At 40.8% G+C, this 18,526-nt stretch overlaps 1 protein-coding gene across 7 annotated transcripts in view; it reads left to right on the top strand.

Moving 5' to 3' along the window:
• Positions 1-18,526, top strand: part of itpr1b (inositol 1,4,5-trisphosphate receptor, type 1b) — an 81,150-nt gene that overhangs the window by 14,865 nt on the left and 47,759 nt on the right. For 4 of the 7 annotated variants that reach the window (XM_013909227.1, XM_013909224.1, XM_013909225.1 and 1 more), the window contains exons 4-41: positions 106-221; positions 346-432; positions 908-1,066; positions 3,171-3,269; positions 3,385-3,468; positions 3,719-3,865; positions 4,033-4,137; positions 4,355-4,399; positions 4,514-4,543; positions 5,040-5,194; positions 7,292-7,391; positions 7,469-7,629; positions 7,775-7,916; positions 8,004-8,162; positions 8,251-8,423; positions 9,383-9,502; positions 9,585-9,776; positions 9,860-10,111; positions 10,207-10,348; positions 10,442-10,595; positions 10,798-10,991; positions 11,069-11,207; positions 11,306-11,360; positions 11,469-11,634; positions 11,761-11,928; positions 12,014-12,076; positions 12,168-12,305; positions 12,436-12,561; positions 12,671-12,871; positions 12,967-13,218; positions 13,368-13,493; positions 13,644-13,772; positions 13,947-13,964; positions 14,457-14,483; positions 14,817-14,937; positions 15,023-15,207; positions 16,866-17,014; positions 17,666-17,777. In XM_013909227.1, coding sequence (XP_013764681.1) covers positions 106-221; positions 346-432; positions 908-1,066; positions 3,171-3,269; positions 3,385-3,468; positions 3,719-3,865; positions 4,033-4,137; positions 4,355-4,399; positions 4,514-4,543; positions 5,040-5,194; positions 7,292-7,391; positions 7,469-7,629; positions 7,775-7,916; positions 8,004-8,162; positions 8,251-8,423; positions 9,383-9,502; positions 9,585-9,776; positions 9,860-10,111; positions 10,207-10,348; positions 10,442-10,595; positions 10,798-10,991; positions 11,069-11,207; positions 11,306-11,360; positions 11,469-11,634; positions 11,761-11,928; positions 12,014-12,076; positions 12,168-12,305; positions 12,436-12,561; positions 12,671-12,871; positions 12,967-13,218; positions 13,368-13,493; positions 13,644-13,772; positions 13,947-13,964; positions 14,457-14,483; positions 14,817-14,937; positions 15,023-15,207; positions 16,866-17,014; positions 17,666-17,777 — 4,991 coding nt within the window. The remainder of the gene's footprint in view (positions 1-105; positions 222-345; positions 433-907; positions 1,067-3,170; positions 3,270-3,384; positions 3,469-3,718; positions 3,866-4,032; positions 4,138-4,354; positions 4,400-4,513; positions 4,544-5,039; positions 5,195-7,291; positions 7,392-7,468; positions 7,630-7,774; positions 7,917-8,003; positions 8,163-8,250; positions 8,424-9,382; positions 9,503-9,584; positions 9,777-9,859; positions 10,112-10,206; positions 10,349-10,441; positions 10,596-10,797; positions 10,992-11,068; positions 11,208-11,305; positions 11,361-11,468; positions 11,635-11,760; positions 11,929-12,013; positions 12,077-12,167; positions 12,306-12,435; positions 12,562-12,670; positions 12,872-12,966; positions 13,219-13,367; positions 13,494-13,643; positions 13,773-13,946; positions 13,965-14,456; positions 14,484-14,816; positions 14,938-15,022; positions 15,208-16,865; positions 17,015-17,665; positions 17,778-18,526) is intronic. The other 3 variants (XM_013909229.1, XM_013909228.1, XM_013909226.1) reach the window with 1 other exon arrangement.

Raw genomic sequence — 18,526 nt, 5'->3', positions numbered from 1 at the left:
TGTTCTACTGACACATTCCTCTGTTTGCTGAGGTCAAGCAGACCACTGCTGATATGAAAAGATGAAGTGTAACTTTTCACCTTCCTCTTCTTATTTCCCCCCTAGATTGCCTTTTCAAACTGTGTCCTATGAACAGATACTCGGCACAGAAACAGTTCTGGAAGGCAGCAAAACCTGGAGGCAACAGCACTACTGACACAGTCCTCCTCACTAAACTTCATGTAAGTCTGACATCACCATTCCAACATCTTGCAGTGCTGTGTAACTTTGTGCTGTTGTGTAGAAAATGTGCACAGACAAAAATGCTGCATGTTTCCATCTCTGTACCTCTGTTCTGTGCATTAGCATGCTGCTGATCTTGAGAAGAAGCAGAATGAGTCTGAAAACCGAAAGCTGCTGGGGACAGTTATCCAGTATGGAAATGTCATTCAGGTGCGTTTAAGGCCCAGTGAGATAAGGTTCTTTGCTTAACAGAAAAGCTGCAGTATTTAAGATTGAAGATAACTCTATTTAATGAAAGAGGCGTTTTAAATAACTGCTACAGCACAAAGATGTGCTGTAAAGTTATCTGTTGCAGGCTCTCTTATCTTTACACATTACAAAGGAATGTTTTGCACTCGAGTATGAGGTCATCGGTAACTAGAAATGTAGTCTATGACACCCCCAAGGACTACAGTATATACAGTAGGTCATGGATAAATAGCTATACAGTGTATATGTTAGTATATCAGTGACTTGTTGGTTAACTGGTTTCAGGGGAGATCATTTTAAAAATATTAATAAATAAAAGGCTTTTGTATCAGTCAGCTTATATGATCCATGCTCTGTAATTCTTTCCACTGTCTCATTATGATAGTAGCTGTGGGGGTTGTGACCGTGTGATTCTGTTTTTTCTTGTTGCCAACAGTTGCTGCACTTGAAAAGCAATAAATACCTGACAGTGAACAAGCGCTTACCTGCACTGTTGGAGAAGAATGCCATGAGAGTGACGCTGGACTCTGCAGGAAACGAGGGATCCTGGTTCTACATCCAGCCTTTCTACAAGCTCAGATCCCTGGGAGACAGTGTGGGTAGAGCAGGGTGTGGGAGTCAAGTTAATTATGCTCAGCAAGAGAAATCAAGGATATATTTTTAGACTTTTAAAGAGGTTTGAAAACAGGAGTTACGTAGACTGATGTGTAGCGCAGAAAATTGGAACGCCAGAATAGGTTTACATTTAGCAATTGTACACTCACCTGCTGACTACTAACCTACTGATAAACTTTTTCAAGTCCTCCCAGTTTGTTTCTGGGTTCTTGCAGATGTTTTCGCAGTATCCAAAAAAACAAACAAACAAACAAACAAACATTCAGTAACCTGCTTTAGACGGCTCAGGTTTATTTATTTACTTATTTATTTATTTTTAATGTATAGCCCCAAATTATGTCAGTACTGTAAACATTTGCTTCAGTTTTACTAGTTTACAATGATAATGTTAAATACTTAAAAGCCATGTATTTATATGAAAGTCAGTTCTTATTAAATATATAACTACATAGTAATAAATTATTATATCCACTCACTGGACACTTTATTAGGTATCAGGCTGAACCCTGTTCCCCTTTGACCTACCGTAATTAATTGTGGCAGATTTTCAGTCTGGTGAGGGACATTTCTTAGAGATTTTGGTCCTTATTGATATGATGGCATCACAAAGTTGCTGCAGATTTGTCTCCTTCCGCCACATCTTAAAGGTGCTTTAATGATTTAAGCCAAGATTGGTGCACTGTGCTCCTAAAGCTCATGGTCAGCAGCAATACTCAGGTTAGATGTGACAATGTTTATTTTTCCAATATTCTGCAGTCCAATCCTGATGAGCGCTCGTTAAATGTAGCGTCAGTTTCCTGTTCTAGGCTGACTAGAATTTGGTCTTTTACTGCTGTAGCCCATCTGCGTGCTGCGTATTCAGCGATGTCCTTTTGCCTGAGTGACTGTTGTCTTCCTGTCAGCTCGAAGTTGAATGGTTTGAACATCAGCAGGCTGTGCTGTCCATGTCCATTAACTTGAGTTGCTAACATTTGATTGGGTGGTTAGCATTGTATTAGTGATTAGTATTACAGTTAATGTGGTATACCTAATAAAGTGACCAGTGAGTGCATATCAGTTAGTGTCCTTCTGTGAAGTGTCTTTAAGTGGATTTAATGGAAAACTATAGATTTTATTGTTTTTGTATTTGTGTTTGGGAGCTTTAGGTGCAAGAAATCTGAAATATTAAAATAAAAAATATTCATGTAACTGCACTCAACTACTTAAGAAGTCTGCAAGTTTAGGTGTGTGCAGTTAAATAGAAGTGGATTTACCTTACATACTTTAACTATTAGTAGTGTAGTTATGTTGTGGATATTGTTGGTGCCAGGTTTTGACCTGGAAAGTAAGATGCGGTGATATGGAAAGAGCACACACTACACTGACATAACCTCTAATCCTCCGGCTCGTTTTTCTACTCCTGGTGGATGGAAGCTAATAGAGTTAAGACGACTGATCAGCTAATTAAGTTGCATTTTATTAATCCTCTTGGGCCAGTTTTTCTTCTGCATGATTCATCCTCCCTACACAGGAACAGGGGCTGCGCCAGTGCAGAACTTATACATTCCACCAGCGCCACCAGTGGAAATGACAGGAGAGGCGAAAGGCTTTAACTATTCTGTTTGAATATGAAGGTTTTTCTTTGAGGGACAAATGTCTCATACTTGTCAGCTGGACTGGTTGCAGAAAGTAGAAGTTTGTCTATTAAAGTTGATCTGGTTCCTTGCCTGAAAGGCAGAGATTTCAAACTTGTTGTGAGACTGTTTTTTAAATTACTTCACCTAATTCAAATTTCTTTTAATGTTCAGATTGTGTGCAGCAAAAACGAATCAGCTGTTGATCAAAAGATGTTTGTTAGACTGAAGTTTCTTTTTATTATTTTCTAATACCTGCTCTTATTCATATGCGGTGAATATGTAATGTTAAAGACAAGGGCTACAATTTCATTATTTTCCTCAGGCTGTTTCCCACACAGTATGGTCTACAGCACCACCTAGTGGTTGACTGGAAGCTTGTTTCAGTATTGCAAAATAATATACAGTAGTTATCCCAACCATCCTCCATTTAATGCACCATTTTCTTTGTTTCTCTTGTTGCTCCTGCAGGTGGTGATTGGAGATAAAGTAGTCCTTAACCCCGTCAATGCTGGACAACCTCTGCATGCAAGCAGCCACCAGCTAGTTGACAACCCAGGGTGCAATGAGGTACAAAACACACAGTTTTATTAAACTTCATTTCTGTCCATCCAATTCTGGGTGAATGCACATACACTTTATTTTATATATATATGAAGTAAAATAAAATACTCCTATCTTTCAGGTTAATTCTGTGAATTGCAACACAAGTTGGAAAGTTGTTCTCTTCATGAAATGGAGCGACAACAAGGAAACGATACTCAAGGGGGTCAGTGAGCTCAGATTTCTGCATGTGGTTGTTTTTTTTGTGGGGTTTTTTTTTTACATTAAGCATTTTTTCCCCAAATGTACATATAACATCCTTACTGGCTACAAAGCAGGCGTATTAGAACACATGAAACGCAGTTTAATAGGAACAACAATAACCTAAAAACACCATTTAGGTTTGAAAATAAAACAGTCGAAAGAGAATAAAAACCATGGTAACTGTCCACGTGTGTTTATCAATGTAACTGCAGGGCGATGTAGTCCGGTTGTTCCATGCGGAGCAGGAGAAGTTTCTCACTTGTGACGACTATAGGAAGAAGCAATATGTTTTTCTTAGGACAACCGGCCGGCAGTCTGCGACTTCTGCCACAAGCAGCAAAGCACTGTGGGAAGTTGAGGTCAGTAATTATGTAAATGCACAATGCCTTTGAAGCTCAGTTTTCTGATAATTGAGTACTTAAAACTTAATGTTCACCACTATCTTTGAGCACAGTAAAAGTGATGTTGCTCAAATAAATAATGCGGGTTTATTGTAATTTGTGTTTGCGTGTTTTGCCGTTGCCAGGTGGTTCACCATGACCCATGCAGGGGAGGTGCAGGCTACTGGAACAGCCTTTTCAGGTTTAAACATTTGGCCACAGGGTGCTATTTGGCTGCTGAGATGGGTGAGGTGTGTGTCACCATGTTTACTTTCGTATTTTTGATTTGCAGTTATCACTTTGTACCCATGCTACTTTGTCATGAGCTTCCAGAACAATACTGTGAAATGTTTGGTTCAAAGCTTTGTTACTGTATATACACATGCTGGGATGTTGAAAGCACAGCAAAGGGACAGCAATATGAAAAGTAATGATGCTGAGGAGGCTGTTTTAATGTATGTTTGCCAGGTTAATCCCGACTTTGAGGAGGAGAATGCCGAGCAGCGGCCCTCTGTAAGTAAGCCTGATCGCTTCCCCTCTGAGTGCTCTGCAATGCCCTGCTGGTTGCCTCACCGTTATTAATCTTGCTTGTTAAAATCTCTGCTGGGTCTGTGCTTCCTGCTCTAGGTGGTGGACTTTACACCCTTTAATTTCCAGGTACTGTCACACAGTCTTTACATAGTTGCAGCAACGTATTTCAAACATTTCTTGTTGTCTCAATGTTGATCATGCATGCTTGTTGTCTTTTTGTTCGCTGCAGTTTTTGTGGCACCCTGTTCATTGTTTTTGTGTGTGTTTAGTTGCACTTGATAACCACATGGTGTCACCATTCTAGCATCCTACCTGATGCATGTCTTAAGTGAAATTGCCATTAGGTGTCAGTGTTGTTATCTATGGTTTGATCATGCTGTTGGTCCAGCAAAGTCCAGCTGTATGATCAATTGTTTGTTTGTTTTTTTCAACTTCCATCAGATATTAAATCTAATTTGTAAAATCAGATTAGCTGGTGATTAGTGGGTTGACGTAAGGAGACAACCTGGATATGCCTTTGCCTCAGTATAGTTGAATAGTGTAGCCATATTTTTTCCGTAAGCTGCAATCATTTTGTGTTTTAGTGGTTTGCGCCTCCTCACTGCATGCTTTCTTCCTTTAGCTGGATGGAGATAATGAAGCTTTACGTGGTCGCCTGCGGGGTCCACAGGAGAAAATCATGTACACTTTGGTGCCTGTTCCTGATGGTATGGATATTTCCTCCATCTTTGAGCTGGACCCTACCACTCTGAGAGGCGGGGACTCCATGGTGCCCAGGTTTGGCATTTAACACAAACTTTTTTATTCACATAAGCATGCCACAAATACTGCTTCTGAAGCCACTGAATTTATGCAAGTTCACAGTATGCAGAAATCAAAAGTAAAATGTTCCTAGTGTACAATCATAAAAGATGTTAAGATTAGTGTTCAGACACGTCCAATCAGACCAATAAGTGGTTTCATAGATGCCTCAGTAGTGTTTTTTTTGTTTGTTATTTCAGTGGGGGGAAAAAAGCATCAGGAATGTTGTAAAATATGGGGGAAATATGCAGATGACAAATATCTCAACAACACCTTGGCTAATCAAAAAGACCACAATGATGTCAAGACTTCAGCAGTTCAAACAGTGACAATAGTAAACTTTTGACTCATGTGCATTGTGAGGGGGAATTTGGAACGGCAGTGGAAAGGGAGTTTCTGAGGTGATGACTGCGTTTTGCAAGGCTGGACAAGGGCCAGTTTTGTTATGAGTGGTCTGACACATCTTTCAAACCAGAGACAAAGACGTAGTTGTGTTGTTTGGGTAAATTTTTGTTGTTGTTTTTTTTTGTTTTATTTACTTTCAGAAATCATGGAGCCTGTGTGTGTGCGTGTGCGTGCGTGTGCGTGTGCGTGTGTGTGTGTGTGTGTGTGTCACACTGGTAAGCTTGAGATTGTGTGAAACTTACCAAGGAGAGTTAGGAAAGTCCCAGTATGGCATGAAACAGGAAACCGCTGAGGTTTGGATAGTGTTCACAATAAGGGAAAAACTTTCAGTTTTCTAAGATGACATGCACTATCACTTAAAAACACACTTTAAAAAAAAAAAAAAAACATCTGGCAGAAATGTTTTTTGGATTTATTTTCTTAGATTAAAATTTGATGATACAAAAGCAGTCGCACGATGCAATATATCATGTAGTCTCTGTCCTAAGGTTGGTGATAAGCCTCTGGCTTATTCGTAATGAGCCTCAGTTTGGTTTCTCAATTCCAGCTGACATCACTGTGTTAAAGAGAGAATGTGTCGTTCTAACATTACAATTGTGTAATCGTCATTGTCACTGCACATAAGGTGAGCTTAGATTCTCCCCACCTTCTATCAAAGCCTCTATTGTGTGGCATAGTCAGGTGTGTGTCTGCATGATGCAGGCTACTACTACGCCTCCCACTCCAACCTAAAATAACCTTGTCCCTCAAACTTCAGCCAGGGGGCTAACTAATGCCTGGCAGAACCAGTACACAAAGGTAAGCCTGTTAGCCTCAGTAGGCGGTTATGTAATGCCTGCCAAGAATATGGCTGCTGTCTGTGCTGAAGACCTCTCTCTCTCTCACACACACACACACACACACACACACACACGCTTACTCACTCACACACGTGGAGCTGGCTGGATGCTTTGAGAATGAAGGACGTAGTTGGCTCAAACTTTACTATGTGTAAAGGTTGAGTGCTTAATGTAAGAGAGATAATACTGTACAGGTCACTGCTGGCTAATCTGTACAAACAACACACTTTCCTGAGGAAGCCACTGTAAGCAGCCTTTTCCAGAACCAGGAAGCTTGTTTACAATTATCAGTTGCACGTTTGTCACATAACAGCGTCCAATAATAAATCTAATCAGAGTGCTTATGGTCTTCTGTGTTTTTTCAGACAGGAGTTGATTTATGGTCTTTCGTAGGTCTTAATTGTGAGCCATGTTGTGAGCTGAAAATGGAGGTCTTGGCCTGAGAGTGGAATAAAAGCTTGTTGAATGGAGCTGTCTGTCTTAATGAACGCTCAAAGCCTCCTTAAATCTGTCTAATATTCATAAAACACAACGGGATTTAAAACAGAAGATTTAGAAAGTTATTAAAGAAGGAAAATATAATGTGCGTTCGTATCTATTCTTGATCACAGAATGCCCACAACATTAAAACAAGGTTGCGTTTGTAGCTGTTGATAGCATCAAAGGCTTATACGTGGGCTAACAATGATTTTACTCCATGATTAGTCTGATTATTGAAGCGCTATGCTAACTTGTCCCCATCACACTCCACTGTGCTCTGTAGCTGATTCGCAGCTTCTGTTTGTCTTTTGTTTTATTTCATCACATCAGCTTCCTCTCTTATTTACAGGAGCTCCTATGTGAGGCTACGACATCTGTGCACCAACACATGGGTTCATAGCACCAACCTCCCCATTGACAAAGAGGAGGAGAAGCCTGTTATGCTACGGGTGAGTAGTTGCTGTGGATCAACATGCGAATGAGTCTTTATTAACAGTTACAGTGATTGATTTGATGTTTTTTCCAGATTGGAACATCAGCAGTAAAGGAAGACAAAGAAGCGTTTGCCATTGTCCCAGTGCCACCAGCAGAAGTGCGTGATTTAGACTTTGCTAACGATGCAAGTAAAGTGTTGGCGTCCATTGCTGGAAAGCTGGAAAAGGGTACCATTACACAAAATGAAAGGAGGTATGTATGACACCAGACTGCTAACTTTCTTATTGGGCTTTATATTTTATTTGTAAGTTGTTTATTTGGATAGTATAAGTATAGAAGGACATTTTTCACTGAAATTAAGACTAAACTGTTGAGTTGGACCTTGTACCCTCTCCAGGTTTGTGACAAAGCTCCTGGAAGATTTAGTTTTTTTCGTGGTAGACATCCCCAACAGTGGGCAGGATGTCTTGGAGATCATGGTCAACAAACCTAACAGGGAAAGACAGAAACTCATGAGAGAGCAGAATATTCTTAAACAGGTAGGCCTTAAACCTATGAGACAGTTTATGTACTGGTTTAAAATGTTCACTTTAGGCACTAAAACAAATCCCTGTTGCCTTTTACAGATTTTCAAACTTCTTCAAGCCCCTTTCACTGACAGTGGTGATGGTCCCATGCTGCGACTGGAGGAGCTGGGAGACCAGCGCCACGCACCGTTTAGACATATTTGCAGGCTTTGCTACAGAGTGCTCCGCCATTCCCAGCAAGATTACAGGAAGAACCAAGTAGGTTCAACACCACAGCTTCACTCAGAGCTTGGGTAGTGTGACATTTTCTCTGCATTGATTACCCCCTCCTTTGTCTGATTTGCAGGAATATATAGCCAAACAGTTTCGCTTCATGCAGAAACAGATAGGATATGATGTGTTGGCAGAAGACACAATAACTGCTTTACTTCACAACAACCGGAAGCTGCTGGAAAAACACATAACTGCTGCTGAGATAGACACATTCGTCACACTAGTGAGGAAGAACCGGGAACCAAGGTAAGGCTTACAGAAAGACACGCCCTGGCTGCTCTCTTCAAACTGTAACACAATGAGCCCCTGTGGCTAGACTGGGTCAGATTTGCTTATTTAGCAGCTCTGAAGGAATGCAAATCTATGTAAACGTATTCAAATGAGTGAAGTACGAATATGAGTGGAATTGCTTGTGCAGGACCTCGGTACTAGAGGGAATATGCTGACAGCTAGTGCGTAAATGTATTTTGTTTATGTCATGTAAATTGCTGTTAATGATGTGTGAATGAGGTGGATCCAGTGGTTCAAACAGAGAGGACTGTTTGAACTGTTAGAGTACTGAGGCAGGGGGAACGGCCAAGAACATTTTAATATACAGTAGTTTATTTATTCTTCCTCACATAGGATAGTATGTACAGTGGAACCCCGGCTTACGAAGAATTCAAGTTACGAAGGCACTTGACGGCAATATTTTTGCCCGTGGTACAACAAAATGCCCGTGTAACGAAATCAGTTTGCGAAATGCGTTTCGCTGTTCCACGTGAAAGACGTATTGTTGTTTGCAGTGCGCTATTTTGTGTGCTTTTCGTTTGCAATTAGCCTATCGTTCATTCATAATGGGGCCGGCATAAGGCATAAATATGAGCGAGTTTAAAAAAATGTAAAAAAAATGTCATTGCACAGTGTACGTACGTACATTAATTAACGTAAATGTAAGTTTTAGTTTTGATGTTTAGAATTAAATTCCCTAATGTTATGTACATATGCACGTACGTATGCATGCATGCATACATATGCTTTCTTCAGCCTCCACCAAGACCTTCGTCTTCAGCCGCATCGCCTCACTCAAAAGGTGCTTCGACTTACGAAACTTTTGACTTACGAAAGACCCTCTGGAACGAATTAATTTCGTAAGTCGGGGTTCCACTGTAGTCTGAAATTTGTTTCTTTATTTTTTAATTTAATATATTGTCATCTGTCTCCAGGTTTCTGGACTACCTGTCAGATCTCTGTGTGTCCATGAACAAATCCATCCCTGTGACACAGGAGCTCATCTGCAATGCTGTGCTGGACTCTAGCAATGCTGACATCCTCATTGAAACCAAGTGAGATGCTCATTTTCATCAGGTGCTTTAATGTGGTAAACTGAAATGAGAGCTTACAAAAAATGTTGGTGTTGTGTACCAGATTGGTTCTGTCGAGGTTTGAGATTGAGGTGGTGACAAACGAGGACAATCCAGTGGAGGCGGAAGATGAAGAGGAGGTGTGGCTCTTCTGGAAAGATAACTCTAAGGAGATCCGGAGTAAGAGCATCCGGGAGTTGGCCCAGGATGCAAAGGAAGGCCAGAAGGAGGATCAGGAGGTGGTCAGCTACTACAGGTGTCGTGTCTTTATGATGATAATTTTAATAAAAAGATTACAGCTCAGATTTAGAAAGGACTAAGAATGCATTTTCTTCCCAGGTGCCAGCTGAACCTTTTTGCCCGGATGTGTCTGGACCGTCAATATCTCGCCATCAACAAGATCTCCGGTCAGCTGGACGTGGATTTGATCCTGCGCTGTATGTCCGATGAGGACCTGCCGTACGACTTGAGAGCATCTTTCTGCCGTCTGATGCTGCACATGCATGTCGACCGTGACCCTCAGGAGCAGGTCACGCCTGTCAAATATGCTCGTCTGTGGTCTGAGATTCCATCTAAAATCGCTATTGATGAGTGAGTTCATATCATAAACCCTTTAAAGGGGCGTGTATCGCCATTTCAGAAACGACGCAGTGTCTTTTAAAAGCGATTCTCCTCTAATTATCCAGCTATGACAACGATGGGACCACACGGGATGAGATCAAAGAGCGCTTCAGCCTCACCATGGATTTTGTGGAGAACTACCTGAGAGAGGTGGTGTCGCAGAATATTCCCTTCTCTGACAAGGAGAAAAACAAGCTTACTTTCGAGGTAACGCTTCTAAGTTTGTGGTATGAACAGATGAGAAGTGACATCCGTTTATTAAAGTTGTAAATCATTTGTTGGTTCTTTTCCTGCTTGTAGGTCGTGAACCTGGCAAGGAACCTCATATACTTTGGTTTTTACAACTTCAGTGACCTGCTTCGACTGACAAAGATCTTACTGAACATTTTAGACTGTGTACATGTCAACACCATCTACCCCATTAACAAGATAGAGAAGGAAGAAGAAAACAAAGGTAAAGAGTGAATGTTTTCCCTTAGCCTGAATACTTTCTTGCAGCAACGATTTTATCAAGCTCTCACTTTTCCGGGTGTGTAGAGTTTTAAGGAGAAATAGTATCAACAAATAACATCTGACCTAAAATTAGAGTTTCATTTCACTATTTTTTTTCTCCTTTATGCAGATTTGAATGTTTTCTTGCTCTGTCTGTATTATAGGTGGCAGTAATGTGATGAAGTCCATTCACGGAGTTGGGGAGCTGATGACCCAGGTGGTGCTGCGAGGAGGCGGTTTGCTGCCCACCACACCAACTCATCAGCCTGAGGGCGATGTGGTTAAAACTCAGACTGAACCGGAGAGAGAAGATATCATGGTCATGGACACAAAGCTCAAGATCATTGAGATTCTGCAGGCACGACATCAGGATCATCATTATTCTTTTTTAAAAATCCTTCGACTATATTGTAACTTTTTATCTGTTTTATTCAGTTCATTTTGAACGTTCGGCTAGACTACAGGATCTCCTGCCTTCTCTGTATTTTCAAACGAGAATTTGATGAGAACAACCCACAAGGAGACAACACTGCTATTCAGAATGGATCCAATAATGTCACAGGTCCGATGCCAGGTGTGAAACTCTTAACCATGTTAATTACATTATTTAACATATATGTATATAATTATAAAGAACTTATTTGAAGTATTTTTTCTTTTCTTTTTTTTAAGGAAATTTTGACTTTGAAAACATTGAGGAACAAGCAGAAGGGATCTTTGGAGGAAGGTGATTCTTAAATTGGATTCTTAAGTTTTTTAATGGGCTTTAATTGCCTGTAGTAAGTTTTTTTTAATAAAGTAAAATTGAGGTAGTGTTTGTCATTTTTTTGTTTAGTGAAGAAAACACCCCACTAGACCTGGATGACCATGGTGGTCGCACTTTCCTGCGGGTCCTTCTGCACCTGACCATGCATGACTACCCGCCCCTCGTGTCTGGAGCGCTTCACCTGCTCTTCAGACACTTCAGCCAGAGACAAGAGGTCCTCATGGCCTTCAAACAAGTAAGTCATCCACACCTGATTTTAATAGCAAGTCCTCTGAAATAATTCTAATAACTTGACTTTTTACAGATGAAGTTAAATTTGATGAAAACATTAAAAAAAGATTTTTTTGTTAAACCTTAAAAGGTCCAGCTCCTGGTGACCAGTCAGGATGTTGAGAACTACAAGCAGATCAAGTCAGATCTGGACCAGCTGCGTTCTATTGTGGAGAAGTCTGAACTGTGGGTTTACAAAAGGCAAGGAGAAGATGGGATGGACGGAGATGGCCCCTCAGAATCTGACAACAAAAAGAAGGTACGCTGAAAATTTGAATGTGGAAAGGTTTTCCTGAATGTAGAGTTATTATTGAAAGGACTCATAATTGCTTCTTGATTTACAGGGAGATTCAGACAAGAAGAAGACTGAAAGTACCAGCAGTTACAACTACAGAGTTGTAAAAGAGGTATAATCGTTTGCCTTTGAAGTTATATTTTCATTTTAGATTTACTGCTGATTATTAAAATGTTGCTTCTGTGTGTGTCTGTGTTTTTTAGATCCTGCTGCGCCTCAGTAAGCTGTGTGTCCAGGAGGGAAGCTCAGGGAAAAAGAGCAGGAAACAGCAGCAGAGGCTGCTGAGGAACATGGGAGCTCACAGTGTGGTGCTAGAACTCCTGCAGATCCCCTATGAGAAGGTCAGACACTGAAACAGAATGCAAATGTAGAATCGTTAAAAAGCTTTAAAGATCCTCATTGCTTTCCTTTGCTTGCAATTGTCCATTAATGTTACATAACTGAAAAGAAGCTCTGTATTATCTGCACCAGGGTGAGGATGTACGGATGCAGGAAATCATGAAATTGGCCCACGAGTTCCTGCAGAATTTCTGTGCAGGAAATCAGCAGAACCAGGCTCTTCTCCACAAGCATATAAACTTATTTCTCAACCCGGGGGTAAGCATCACAAGCATCTCACAGCTACTCCTTGGGCGAGTCGAAGACTTAAATATCCCAAAATACCACATATTGGGAAAATGTATGTTCTCTTCTGTTTCATTCCCAGATCCTGGAGGCTGTCACCATGCAGCACATCTTCATGAATAACTTCCAGCTCTGCAGCGAGATTAACGAGCGTGTGGTTCAGCACTTTGTCCACTGTACTGAGTCGCATGGTCGGCATGTCCAGTATCTCAAGTTTCTGCAAACCATTGTCAAGGCCGAGAACAAGTTCATCAAGAAGTGTCAGGACATTGTCATGGCAGAGGTCTGTTGTTTGAGTAATGCTTGTGGTGTCTAATACAGGGGCGACAGTTTGGGAATAACACTGTACACTCGGCTGTGACTCTCTCTCCCACTCAGCTGGTAAACTCCGGCGAGGATGTCCTGGTGTTCTACAACGACCGTGCCTCATTTCAGACCCTTGTCCAGATGATGCGTTCAGAGCGGGATCGCATGGATGAAAACAGCCCTCTGATGTACCACATACACCTGGTCGAACTGCTGGCTGTTTGCACTGAGGGCAAGAACGTCTACACCGAGATCAAGTGCAACTCTCTGCTGCCCCTGGATGATATTGTGCGGGTTGTCACCCATGAAGATTGTATTCCTGAGGTATGGAAGACTTTTTCTTCACTCACTTTAAAGTTGAGTGAATACACTTTATTCTAGTTTATTCTGATCGAGAAGAGCATTGGGAATACATGTTTTTAAAAGCTACCTTGATTACCAGTGCACTCATTTAGTTTCCAACAATCCAACAGGTGAAGATTGCCTATATCAACTTCCTGAACCACTGCTATGTGGATACAGAGGTGGAGATGAAGGAGATTTATACATCCAACCACATGTGGAAGCTGTTTGAGAACTTCCTGGTGGACATTTGTAGGGTAAGCCACAAAATATTTGACAATAAATAGACAGAGAATCCAGTCAGCACATCGTGAAGTGAACACACAGCAAGTTACCCGTCGGCCACATGCAGGAAGTCCGATCCAGTGGCCGTGTGTCATGCTAACGTCTCTTCTATCCTTGCTTAGGTGTGCAACAACACCAGTGACAGGAAGCACGCGGACACCATGCTGGAGCGTTATGTAACCGAAACAGTCATGAGCATTGTCACATGTTTCTTCAGCTCTCCTTTTTCTGACCAGAGCACAAGCCTTCAGGTAAAATGGGCATGTTTTTTTTAATGTATTTTCCAAGCAGTTTTGCTACTGCGAGTTCTTTGTGCAGACTAGAAATCAGACACTTTCTCAGCACTGTTTGGGGGGAAAAAAAGGAACTGTACTCATGCATGTACCGTACATACCATGAAATGTAACGTTTTTCCCTTTACATAGCTGGCTCGTCATATATATGTAAGTAATGCTAGCACTTCCCCAAATTTGATTTCCCAACTTTTGGCTGTGAATGTGAAGAAGTATTCAGTGTGTGGGTTTTTATATGGTCATAGTTTAGTCAGCACACAGACTCTGTTCTTCCCAGATCTGTGGGTGTGTTGCACAAGGTTTTGCTGGGACTTTGCTGGTGCAGATGATGTACTGATGCAATGTGGTTACTGTGTTTCTTAGACCTCGTTCTAGCCCTGTTTCTTCTCCCCCACGACTTTCCAATAGGTCATGACCAATAACCTCCTTCAATTTCCAAATCCCTGGTACAGTAACTTTGAGGTTTTTTGTGTTAGACACTTGTTTCCTGTTATCTGTGTATGGAGCTTTTTTGTTGCTATTTGGTTCCACTAGAAAATGGCGATTATCCTTTATGCAACTGCACTTTCTGGGAACTACGCTCGCTAAAGTGTACCATTACGTGATAATTCCGCAACCCTTTTCCTTTTTCTCTTGCAACAGGCAGCCATTGTTGGAAAGATGACTGAGGTACTTATTGTACTTTAGGGCTGTGGCCAGGTAGAAATCTGTTGTACTCTCTGTTAAACACTGGTTTGTTTTGTTTTAAGGGGAATGCATGTGATTAGGAAGCTTGCCCAATGGATCTTAAGCTGTTAACCCGTCTGCCTTTGATGCCCTTATATGCACACGTTGTCACATCTACCACAAACTGGGTTATGAATTCAAGCTATTCAGAGAGCACAATAGTCACTCTGTGTGTTATTAAATATTTGTTAACAGTTTCCCTCCTTTACACCACGATTCCTCCTTCCTTCTTTTGTTGAAAGGCAAGATGTAATTAGTTTTCCCCCTGTCTTACAGACCCGTCAGCCCGTTTTTGTTCAGCTTCTTCAAGGAGTGTTTAGGGTTTACCACTGTAACTGGCTTAACCCTGTCCAGAAGGCCTCAGTTGAGGCTTGCATTAAAGTACTGTCAGACGTGGGTAAGATATTAAGACTAACACAGACTATGAACCTCTCAGTGTTAAAAAGTGGCGCATATTATATGTACTTTCTGCTTCTGCCTAGCTAAGAGCAGAGCCATTGCTATCCCAGTGGACCTGGACAGTCAGGTGAACAACTTGTTTGTCAAGTCCAACAATGTCGTGCAGAAGAGCATCCTCAACTGGAGACTGTCTGCTAAGAACACATCCAGGCGAGACTCCGGCCTGACCACCTCAAAAGACTACAGAAACATCATTGAGAGGCTACAGGTCAGTAGACGGTCTGTTGCTGTTTCAGTGTAATAAACTTAATCCATTTTCATCCATTTAAATTTTTTGTGTGCTTTATTTAATCGTAAGCCAAAAATCCTGTAAAATGAAACATAAACATCAATGAAAGCAATAAAAGCTATAAAAAATAATGCAAACATAGACAGAAAAAAACACTGACTGCATTAAACATTGCTAAAGTAAATGCATTGCCTTTTTTATTTTTATTTTTTTAACCAATCTTTTGAAAACATTATTTTTAGATTGTTTACCTGTGTGTTCATAAAGAAGGCCAATATATCAGGGGGCACAGAAAGCAGTAAGTGCTTTTATGAAGCCCATTATCGACACATCAGATGGCATGGTGGTACGGGACATCCAGTTCTGTTAGTTGTGGTAATATGACCATTTGTGCCATTGTCAGTCTGGCACACAGGAGCTCTCTTAAACAGGGTGTAGATGTCCTACATTTCCAAATGCACAGCATACACATGCAGCTTTTTTGCTTTTCTCTCCAGACTGATTACATAAATGGATCTGTACTGATTCATTGTTTATAGTATTTGTGTTTTGCAGTAAAATTCAAATTTTCAAAAATGAAAGTTTTGCTCTAATATTGATGTCTTATCTTTTAGGGTATTTGGTATTTCTCTGAAGAAGAAGTGATTAAAATCTATAAAAGTCTCTTAAAGCAACATGACTGTCTGATATTTACCACAGGTTTCTACCTATCAGGCAGTAGAATGAGTGCAGTGAATCTCCACTTCCTCTTTGGGTTTTTTTGTGGAAGAAAGTTAACACTATATGAAGACAGCTCGGTCTGCCTTTTTACCATAACTGAAAACTCCAATGTGAAAGTACAATGGGTTAATTAAGCCCCCTCACCATTGCTGTTAATTGTTGCCAGTATGCACAGGGTGATATAATGTTTTTGGTAACTGTGTGGCAATCAAAAACCATAAAAGATGTGTCCAATTACATCCTAGAAAAATATGTGGTTTTAGCAGCAGACCATGTTGCTCCACCTTATTCTCTAGTAAGACATGACTCAGTATTCACTGGAAGACTGAAAAATCAAGCCAAGGATCAGTCTGCACTCTGCTGATACTACTTATGAAACCTTAGGACTTTTTTATCCTGTAATTCCAACGATAAAGCAAAGCTGTTTTGTTATGGAAATACATTTTCAGTGATGTTTTAGATGTTTCGTTCCTAATCCACCCATTTCTAGACGGGGTTTTATGTGGTTCCCACAACTGTGTACTTCCCAAATTCCTGTTGTCTTTGCAAAGACTGTTGGAGTTTCACAGCTTTAGTGGTTTTTCCCACCTCTTGATGTTCTCAAACTTCTTTAATCAGCACCCAACACAGAATCACTCATTTTCACAGTAATCATCACCAGGCGTGACAGGAAGTGCACTGCAAAAGGTGGCACGGTGGTGTTTATTATGGTGTGATTTGATGTGTAATGCACTGGATGTGTCCCTTCCTGTTTCTATGTTAAATTAATATTAAAGCAAAATAATGTGAGGCTGACTGTAGCTGGATGTCTTTGAACGAAATGCAGGAATAGGAAGACTGTTTCAATTATAACAGTGTAGCTGTTTGCCATAAAACACAGTTCTGGGTTATTTCTAACCTTTGGTTCTGCTCAATAGGACATCGTGTCTGCCCTAGAGGACCGTTTGAGACCTCTGGTCCAGGCTGAGCTCTCGGTGCTGGTGGATGTCCTGCATCGTCCGGAGCTGCTCTTCCCTGAAAACACGGACGCTCGCAAGAAATGTGAAAGTGGAGGGTTCATATCAAAGTGAGTCTAAAGTTGTCTGAACCACTTCCAGTGCTGTTGCTATTTTTGGAACGCTTTTGGAAGTCCCCTTGTAACCACTCGCATGTGTGCATTTGTAGTTTTGTCTTGTACCTCAAACGTGAATGGAGACAAGCATCTTTGTCAACCTGATGAGACTAGTTTTTCAGCAGAGGAGGGTCTGTAGCAGGGCCAGGAGCGCGCTTGTTGTTGTTTTATTTCCTAGATATTCATGTGGTTCTGCACAGTAAATTTGTTCCTCATAATCAGTTCTACTGTAACATTCTGAAACGTCTGAAGGTGAAAAAGCAGAGAAAACTATCTCAACTGTGGCTGCTGGCATCAGCCTGCACTGGCTTTGGGGAATCACTTAGTCTTTAAGTTTTCTGTGAACATGAAGCATCTGCTGTAGTCAGCTGAAGTCATTTTCTTAAATCACCGTTTTCAGTTATGCCCAAGGCACCTAAATATGCTTTAGACCCATAACTTCCAAGTCTCTTGTTTAGAACGAGGATAATCACTGTGTCATAGAAATGATTTCTGTCACTGTGAGACTTGAAGTATATAGAGTTTTGGAGGAAGGTGATGAGTTCATCAGTCTATTTCTATTGTTTGTGCTGATTCTGCCCCCCCGCCCCTGTTCTCTTTGATCAGACTGATCAAACACACCAAACAGTTGCTAGAAGAGAACGAGGAGCGCCTGTGCATCAAAGTACTGCAGACACTGAGGGAAATGATGTCAAAAGACCGGGGCTATGGGGAGAAGGTATGTTCCTCCTTCATTCCTGTTTCTCATTCTCTGGTTCTAGTGTTGCACAAGATTCTCCCACACACGAGTTAAAATGTTACAACACTTTTCTGACATGTCAGGATGTTCTGCGTCAAAACCTAGGGTAAGACACGACATCACAGAGCAAAAAACAAAACTGAGTGTTCTCTGCTTACCTCTGGAGCCTCTGTAGAACACAAAAAAGTAAATGACTCATACACAGCGAATGTCATCAAGTCTTTCATTTGATATTCCTGCAGCCAGGGCAGTTTGTGATTTTTCTTTTCTAGTTTTAGTGCTTTTAAGAGTCTGCAAAAAGTAATGATAAAAAGATTCCTATGTTGCTTTTCTCCTTAAATTAAAAAAACAAACAAAAAAAACAGTGTTATGTGTATCAGCTTTATTAACTCTATTAACAATGTGCATGATCCAACATTGTCTCTCAACCATTTTACGCACCATTCATTGGCTACTAATGATCACTTATACTAATCCTAGATAAATTGTCTCAACTGTGCCAACTTGTTTTCCAGTAAAAGGATAAAGCGCTTTAACATCAGATGAAAACATTAAAACAACTTTCAAAAATCTTGTTGCTGTTTTTAACTGCTAAAATAAAACTATTTTTATCTAGATTTGCTGCCAGGGAATTTGTTGTACGTTACCCTGTGATTTATTCACTTTTTTTAAATTAGTTTTTTTGAGTGCTTAGTAATGACTGGTGTGTGTGTGTGTGTGTGTGTGTG

The sequence above is a fragment of the Pundamilia nyererei genome, unplaced genomic scaffold (genome assembly GCF_000239375.1).
Source record: "Pundamilia nyererei isolate P.nyererei 1_Seehausen unplaced genomic scaffold, PunNye1.0 scaffold00021, whole genome shotgun sequence".
Taxonomy (NCBI): domain Eukaryota; kingdom Metazoa; phylum Chordata; class Actinopteri; order Cichliformes; family Cichlidae; genus Pundamilia; species Pundamilia nyererei.
This window is presented reverse-complemented; position numbering and strand designations above follow the sequence as displayed.